Consider the following 9,074-nt stretch of genomic DNA (forward strand, 5'->3'; position numbering starts at 1 on the left):
TACTGGGTCTGTAAATCTCCACCGGCTCTATTGTCAAAGAGAACTTCAAGTAGGGACCATGGATAAGATATGAAGTAGTCATATAGTTGGATTTGTTTGGCACTTGGAACTGAATGGCTTGGAGATGGTGCAACATATCCATGCTTTGTATCAGCTCAGTTACCTTAAAATGTTAATTTTTGAGGCAGTTGCACAGATTAGAAATGGTCATATGATGCTGTTTCACCCAATCAGAAGGTAAAGCACAAACTCTATATTTACCAAATGACAATATCTAGACATCATTATCTAAGCCAACAGGGCCAACTCAGTCCTATGTCCCTCGTGAGTATTGTTTGATTTGTCACACTCAGATTTTCATTTGTACTTCAGATTCCTAATTTAAGATACTAATTTTGTTTACTTTTAAAAATGGTGGGGTCCTCTGACATATGACTTACACCTTTACAGGTCAGTGTCCATTGTTGTAGGCTTCAAGTGCGTAAAGCGCTAGCCTATATTCCAAGTTTTATCTAAGCACAAGACACACATTGTACCATATAAACTTGGGTAAAAGTGGCTTCTTTCTGGCTCCTTAGATGCCAGGAGCCTGTTGAAAAATACAAAGCACTTGCTTAGCTTTGCAGGATACTATTCTTTACCTGTTAAATAGTTTTGAGTTAACTGATTCAATTCCTTTTTTATTCTGTTTCCATCCAAGTTATTTTTACAATAACCACAGTATGGCAATGGGGAGCTTTTAGACATTCCTGGCGATGTTTAGCTAGTACTCTGACTGGCACCACTCATACATACACTTAACCCATAAAGTGGGGAGGGTGCTTGCCCTGGGGTATTTGCTTATTTGGTTCCTTGATTACATACCTACCATCCAGCCATTACATCTGGGAATCTTATTGGAAGCTCTTCATTGGCCACACAGCATCTGAGCCTGCAATGCCAGCTCACTGAAACGGTGGACTTAGCCTGAGCGTTGACTAGCAGGTGATATATATTTTTTGTGTGTATGGTCTCTGCTGGAGGCAGGTTTTGAGTTCCAACACACTGTGTGTCCTGCTGTGTCTTAAAGAAACGTTTCCTTGTGTTCAATTCAGGAGTCAAAAACAACAAATGAAAAGTCCAGAGGTAAAAGTCCCAAGCCTGCAGAATCCTCTTCGCAGTCATCCAAGCATCCTTTCCAGTTGGCCAATATTTATGAATATTATGATGCAGGGAACCACTGGTGCAAAGACTGCAATACCATCTGCGGGACCATGTTTGACTTTTTCACACACATGCACAATAAGAAACACAGACAGGTATGTGTCAAGCCTCCTTCATTAAGTAGATTTCATGTTATAGGGAGTTACACTCTGAAGTATCAGTCACAAAATTACACTTTGCAAGAGAGCCTGAAGTGATATTGAACTCAAGAGCAATCACCTAATGTAATTTGCTTATTGTAAATCTTCAGCAATTTGTGTAGCTTTTTTATTAGTGTAAATGGGGCTTTTGTATTCAGTTCAGTAGGACACCAGTTTTTAAAATTTGCATTTCAAATACCACCTACTTGTTGATCTGATTTATATGTTACCTTTTCACAGGTTATTTTCTTTGTAACAGATCACAAAGGGGTAAGGGGAAAGGGATGAGAACATAGTTCTTGTACATAATTGTATTCTAATTTTGATTCTGACTGTACTAAAGTGATGTAAAAAGAAAAAAACAGGAAAAGTGTACTTGACTTTTAGTGTAATGAATGAGCCTGTATGCCTCTGTCACTATGCAAATAGACCCTGGATCCTTACAACAGACCTTGGGCTTCGAAGACCCAGAGTGAGGCCAAACAAGACTTTGTAAAACGCATCGATAAGATAACTGTCCCTGCCAAAGGTACGTTACTTCCTTTTCTCCGACATATGATCTTGATCTACCCTCCAGCAGGTTCCAGTTGCTCTGGGAGAGGAAGTCCAAAGGTTTTCATTGTGGTTCTAGATAATGTGTAAATCTTTGCTGTGTATGGTAGGAATATAGTAACCAGTCCGAGTTAGGTGGGAATGTTTCACTTCCTGATTATTCATATTTGGAAGAGTGAGATTGAAGGGAAACATAAGCTGTTTTTAACATCTGACTTTTGTGGTGGTTGCTTCTTCTAAGTGTTAGATGATTTGTTTCCTTCTCTCCAGCAGTTCTGAGATGATCTGCTGCTAAAGCAATGGGAATAAGAAAAAGGTCACAAAACTTAGCGTTTGGTGGACTTTAGTATTTCAACTAAAAGCGGGTGACTTTCCTTTATATATTTGCTTTGATTCTGGGAAATGACCCTAAGAGGCCATTGATGTAAATTTGTTGGGTTTCTATGAATAGAGAGGATTTGAGAAAGTTCAGAGGAAAGGATTTATGGTGAATTAGGAATGTATGATGTTTGGATCAAAAAATCCTACTGCACAAAAGTAATGTACTTAAGTCCTACTTGGAATTGATTTACTATCTTGTATTTAATCTTCTCAACTTGGTGTTTTGGATAATGGCACTGGAGGGAGGATCTGTTGTATGTTAGGTTGCAGTAAGTTGTTTCCTGTGAGCACAAAGACCCAATGAATTAAGCTTTATTGAGAAAGTTTTCTTTTTCCAACATGCATGGTGGATTTTGAGTGTTTTCTTTTAGAAGACTTTGCAGTCCTAGATTGTGATTAGTATTTGAACGGACTTTGTGTTGGAGATGAGAAAGAAGATAAAAAGCACAAGCATTAGCAGTTTAATATTTTAAGAAATAGTAGTGGGTGAGGGAAAAAATTGAAAATAATTCTGTCAGACATGATGCTGAAGATAAGATGTGTTAAATCTCAGGAGTGTTCCTGGTAGTGTAGGTTTCCATATTGGAAGTGTAAAGAGCAGTATACCCAAATCCAAGAGCATGAATAGGAACGTTGCTGGAGGTTTTGCATCACTGGTATACCTGTCATGGAATTTTTTTGGCTTTTATTTAAGCTTAGGCGTTGTTTTCTGTTTTATTTCTCTGTTTTCTTTTGCCTTTTCAGGCTCTGAGTTTCTGATTCCCATCACTGGATATTATTGTCAGCTCTGTCATGAATTTTTCGGAGATCAAATTTCAGGAGAGCAGCATGTGAAAAGTCATCCCCACAATGAGAAATACAAGGTTGGTACCTGGTGTGCTAGAAGTGAGCCATTCCTTTGTTAGCCTCTGCTTCTTTCTCTTTTCCTTCCCTTTGAAATAATACTTGAATACTTGAAATAATACTGAGTAGTGTTACTGTTTACTACTGAACAAATTAAACACACTAAGAGCAAGAATAGAATTTATCTGCTTATATAGAGGCTCATCATTCATCTGCATGATATTGAAGTCAGGCTTTAATCCCAGTGCTGACTTCAAAACATTTCAGTAGTATATCGGATTTAATTTGAATGTTTCCTTAGCATTGAGTTGCAGGATTCTGGGTGTGAAGCCCCTATTTCCTCTTCCTGGCAGGAAGAAGACCTTTATGCTAATAGTGTTGAACTGGCAAATCTAACAAGTCAGAACTGTTCCAGAGCAAAGTTTTCTTTCTTTAGTAACAGCTGCTGAGATTGTGCCATTTCTTTTCACAGAAATATGTGGATGAGAATCCACTCTATGAAGAGAGGAGAAACCTGGACCGTCAGGCTGGGTTGGCTGTGGTCCTGGAAACAGAACGCAGGCGGCAGAATGAGATGAAACGGAAATTGGGAGAGAAGCAGAAAGAAGACAAGAAGGCAAAAGTTGCAAAAAAAGAGGAAACAAAGAGCACTCCTGAGCTGGGAGAAGGGGTTACTGAAACCAGTAGTACTCAGGGCAAAATGGATACTGCTGGGCGGAAACTGGGTATTAAGCTTAAACTGAAAAAGGAAGAGAAAAAGGAAGAGAAAAAAGAAGAGAAGAAGGAAGAGAAGAAAGAAGATTCAAAAAAGGAATCACCAACTCAATCTTCCTTTGGAAAGTTCAGCTGGAAAAAGAATGAGAGAGAGGATAAAAATCCAGGAGCAGCTGCAGCTGCCCCAAAGGAGGAGAGTGTTGAAGGAAGCAAAGATAAGGAGGAGGCCAAGTCTCAGTCTGGGAAACCCCATGCCAAGCCTATTGAAATTAAACTCTCTGGGAAGACTGTTATACCACACACTAGCCCCTGGACACCGGTCGCTTCCACTTCATCACAAGCAAAAATTCGACCCAATCTGCCAGTCCCTACCATGATTTTTAGGAAGTCTGCAACTGCAACAGTAAGCAAGCCAGCACCTTTGAACACTTTTTTGTCTATAAAATCTTCTGGTGCCACCACCAAACCACTACCTGTGGTGAAAGAATCCAGTGCAGATGTTCTGCTGCCTCCAGATATAATCTCAAAAGCATTTGGGGGAGAGGAGGTAATTTTGAAAGGGGCACAGGAGGATGTGAAAGTGCCAGAAAAGAATGAGTCATCTGAGAAGCCACCTCCCCCTCCACCCTCACTTCCACCCCCAGTTAAACAGGCAGCAGTCATCCCAGCAGATGAAGTGGCACCAGGTGTGTCTGAGTGTGATCAAGCCATGCTGGCAATGCCAGTGCGCCCCCCTCCACCACCACCTTCTACTGCTTTTAGTGACCAGGCTAAAAAAATAGAGAAACGGAACTCTTGCCTGGCCACAGCAAATGCTAAAGATCTCTATGATATCTTTTACAGTAGTGGTGGAAAGAATTCATCGGATAGCAAACATGGAAGTTCCCCAGTTCCAAATGGAGAAAACTTTAATCTAGCAAAAATAGAGAGAAGCCCAGATATGCCAGCTGATTCTAAACGAAGTAGCAGTCCTTCCTCCATGACAGAAACTTTCCAAAATATAGCTACTTACTCAGAGATTAGTCAGGTCCACTCAGATGAGGGGGCTTCAGAACCTGAGAATATAGAAGTCCAGGAGACTTCAACACCCTATGCAGAAAAGAGCACTGAAATCCTGAAGAGGTTTCAGGGGGAGGTGAGCTATGAATCCCAAACTGTTCTTGCATCAGACTTTCAGGCTAAATCTAAGGAGGAGGAAATCCCACAGTCTAAACATCAAGTAGCAGGTGCTTCAGTTCTCTGGGAGAATGAGGTAGAAATGGAAACTTTTGATCAGGCAGATGTTACCAAGAAACTACAAGAGCTTCAGATACCAGAAGTGTCAGTCACACAAATTAAAACTGTCACCAATATCCAGAAATCTATAGAAATGAGAGACATGGGTGAAACAAGTGGAGAACAAGAGGTCTGCCAGGGTCCCCAAGATTCAAAAATAATTGAGGTCCAAAGGAAAACCAGAGAGGAGAAGAGAAACAGTACTGTGGATACCAAAGTAGATGTATTTAGTACCTCTGAGAAAGATGTAGAGATGGAGGACTCAGAGTTAACAGGAGTTCAGTTTGAAATTAGTCTCAGACACCCGGGAGCTCAGTTATATGAAAGACACAATGAAATCCACAAAGTGGGAGATCCCAGTTTAACGGAGGAAAAATTAAGTGATGACATCTGTAAAATGAATACAAAAATTGATAGTCCAGAGTTGCCATATATTCAGAGTGAATTGATTCCTGAACCACTAGGCACATCAGATAAAGTCAGTGAGGAAAATCTTTCAGGAGCAATAACGTTAGAACAGAGTTCTCATGTCGCATCCTTAAGAGGTGTAAAACTGGAAAATGTAGATTTGGAAAGGTCTCAGTCAGCAGTCATTGATGAAGTCCCCCAGACTTCAGAGATCCAAAACAGGGTTTCAAAACTGACAGCAAAATGCCCAGGTGAACTGGACTCTTCCCAAACTAGTAACAAAAAAGAACAGATCATTGTTGTCCGTTCCCAGCCACAAAGTAGTCAGGAACTATCATATACCCCAACAGTAGATAATCCAGAAATAAACAATGGTTCTAATGAAGTCAATGTCCCTGTCACGTGTCTCATCAATGTAGAAGTGAAAAATAGCATATTAGTTGTACAAGAAGAACTCAGGGATGAACGTTCAAGTTGTGCAACGTTAGACAGCCGCCATCAGGAGCAGAGAGTCACAGAGCTAGTTAGCACCTGCGCTGCAAACACTGTTGAACCCAGTTCCAGACTAGAATTAATGTATGATGTTGAAAATAATACATTGGGAGGCCCTGAATCGGATATAAAGTTAGGGAACTTTATTGCTGAGAAAGATTCATTAGAAATAGGAGGTGTTGACTTTTCTAATGCTCAGTCTGATATGGTTCAAGAGCCAATAGATGCTCTACCAGCAGACTTCAGTGTGGGTCATCTTGGAGGGGGGACCCTTACCCACACAGAAATAAACCAAGAGGTCTTAAGTACTTCAGCAACCAGTGACTTTGACCTGAACACCACTTACTCAGGATTTAGCTTTGAACAATCAGAACCTCTCACACTAAATTTTAATATGGAAAATGAGAAGGATTCCTTAAAGCCAGAAGATGTGAAACCTAATGACACTCCCATCCTGAAAGCAGAGTTGGAGTTAGAAAGCATTGATTTCAGTTTAGGGGACATTGAAGTGGAACGCGAACCCCTTAGTATCCTGACAGCAGGAATTCTAAATGAGGATACTGAAGAACTCCCGAAATTAGAAACCATTGCATCCATTGGGCTAGAGCCCAGCAAAACCAGTGAACTGAGCATTGAACAGCCTGTGGATGAATCAGAAATGATTGATTTTGTTGCATTAACTTCTGGTGATCAGGAAGATAAATTTTGCACCCTGATGTCTGAAACAGCTGTCCCACACCTTGAGTCACGCTTATCAAATTGTGACACTACAGAAGTGGGCATGCCAGTTCTAGAAATACAGGGCATTCCTCCAATCTCTGAGATCCTTCTGCAAGTGGAGAACAAAGATAGCACAGCAGACATTGCTGAAATGCCATCATTGAGCTGTGATGGAGACAATGTGGAAAACCAGGCTGCTGGATGCATTGAAACTGTCCTCCCAGAACTCAAGGAAACTCCTGCAAAGGAGGGCGGCTCAGGTGACAATGGATTGTGTGTTGTCCAGAGCAAGACAAAAATTGAGAAAATGAAAACTGCTGACAGTAGTTTGGAAACTAACAAGCTGGCTTCAGTATCTGCTGAAAGCTCAGCAGAGAGCCCAGAAGGTTGAAATGGACCCAGCTAGTCCCAATATTTGAGGAGTCAGTGCTGGAATTCTGTTATGTATATTCCATTTAATATGGGAGTATTTTGCATCCTGCAGTAGATATTGACTAAAACTTGTTTTACCAAAAACCGAACACTTTATTCTGTACATATTGGATTGTGTAAAATGTTTTTCTTGTGTAATTTCACCAATTTCTTTTCTGTATTCTGCCATTAAAATGGAATCTCATAATGTGTGATTTGGTGGTTTTGTTTATTTTTTGTCTTTTATTCTTTACCATTTTTGGATGGTTTCCAGTTCACATTTTTCCGTCAGTAACATTCCATGACTAGCCTGTGAGACAAGCTCAAGAAAACCCATTCAGAACTAACGGAAACGGAGACTCTTGCAGAAGAATTAAAACTAAAAATGTATTTCAAATTGTAATGCATGATTTTGATTGCTTCCATTGTTTTGAAATGCAGAAAGTGTGAATAGAGTTGACTTTGTTTCATGTCCTGTGGTTTGTAATTATTGTTGTATTACACATGTATTTAAATGATCTCATACTGTATTGTATAAACACATGTGGATACCACCTCACTGAGCAAGGGAGAAAATCTGTCAACTCACTTTTGAAGAAGAAGACTAATCGGTAAGGCTCTGTGGCCTGACACCTGGACCAGACATTTTGAGGTCACTTACATGATTTGAAATGGCCTTTCTTTCATTGTATTGTGATCCAGTAACTATTTGTGTTAAATCATTTAGCAGCTGCCCAGCTCTGAAGAACCAGAAGATCTGAACCCTGGTCTCAGGAATTGGACTCGCTCGGTGTGCCACAGACGCATACATGCCCACCCTGAATGGTCCCTGAGCCATTAAACCTGTAGTGTGATGGCTTTCATTTGTAGAGTTTGTCAAAGACGAAAGCGTTAAAATGTTTGCTTGCATAAATCTAACATTTTTTATTTGTTAAATCATTTAAAATAAACCTATAGTGATCAAAATAATTTTTTCTAAATTTTCATGGTTTTATTTCAAACAAATATTTCATTTTTCAAATTCTGCAGCAGGTGATGAGAGAGACTAATATGACAGCAGTAGAGAATTAAGATCACCACCAGTAAATACTTGATCTAATTCCCATTGAAATCAACAGAGACTCCAATTGACTTCAGTGGGAAATTGATCAAGTTCTGAATTCTGTAAGGTTAGCAGAAAGGAGCAGCTGCTTGCCATTTTATATTTCTCGTTTTACCCCACACAAACCTGTAACTCTTTATGCTTAATGGTGGACCTACAAAGGGAAAAAGTGGCCTGGTGCATTTTTTAAAAAGCTTAAAAGGGCATGTTAAAAGCGTGATTTTTTTTCAGAAGCTTTTGCTTTATTTTTTGAGAGAAATTTAGGTCCCATCTAGGCTGAAAAACTGGAGAGCTAGTGTAAATGGTGACATCACAAAAAGCAGCAAAGGTAGTGAAAATTAAGCAGTTAAGAGGAGGAAGAATTTTTAGTCACTGTCTAAAACTGTTTTTTATTAGCACTTCATCATTTACCATTTTGAATACAGGAAGCCTTTGTTAGAGTCCTCGCCCTCCTCTTCAATTAAGCAATCACAACAGATATAACATTTTATCTTGCATTTCCCACAATGCCTCCCAACACAAACCAAAGAAGACAGTACTATACATTCCTACTATTATTAAAACACAAGCAGGGGTAGAGGGGAGAGAAACTGTTCAAGTTGTCTTTATACATCATAGAGCTACCTTTTCAGAGTTTTGTCTTGTTTGTCATCTGTGCTATTGCCTTGGGATTCAGTCTCCCTTCTGTTAGCTTCTGTTCCTCCAGTGATACATCCTCTGAATTTAACTGATTGCAAATGTCAGTATACATTATTTTTTCCTCCTTTCTTTGTACCAGTTTCTTCAGAGAAGTATTCCACTCCCTGATATCTCTGTTGAAATCTCCAGTGGGA

At 39.8% G+C, this 9,074-nt stretch overlaps 1 protein-coding gene across 1 annotated transcript in view; it reads left to right on the forward strand.

Moving 5' to 3' along the window:
- ZNF318 (zinc finger protein 318) overlaps window positions 1–8,102 on the forward strand; it is a 34,045-nt gene extending 25,943 nt beyond the window's left edge. Inside the window, exons 7-10 of the mRNA XM_067543119.1 lie at window positions 1,095–1,298; window positions 1,773–1,872; window positions 3,021–3,139; window positions 3,592–8,102. Coding sequence (XP_067399220.1) covers window positions 1,095–1,298; window positions 1,773–1,872; window positions 3,021–3,139; window positions 3,592–7,119 — 3,951 coding nt within the window. The 3' untranslated portion in view covers window positions 7,120–8,102. The remainder of the gene's footprint in view (window positions 1–1,094; window positions 1,299–1,772; window positions 1,873–3,020; window positions 3,140–3,591) is intronic.
- The last annotated feature ends 972 nt before the right edge of the window (window positions 8,103–9,074 follow it).

Source organism: Emydura macquarii, unplaced genomic scaffold (assembly GCF_026122565.2).
Source record: "Emydura macquarii macquarii isolate MOO-44397 ecotype Brisbane River unplaced genomic scaffold, CSIRO-AGI_Emac_v2 contig_781, whole genome shotgun sequence".
Lineage (NCBI taxonomy): Eukaryota > Metazoa > Chordata > Testudines > Chelidae > Emydura > Emydura macquarii.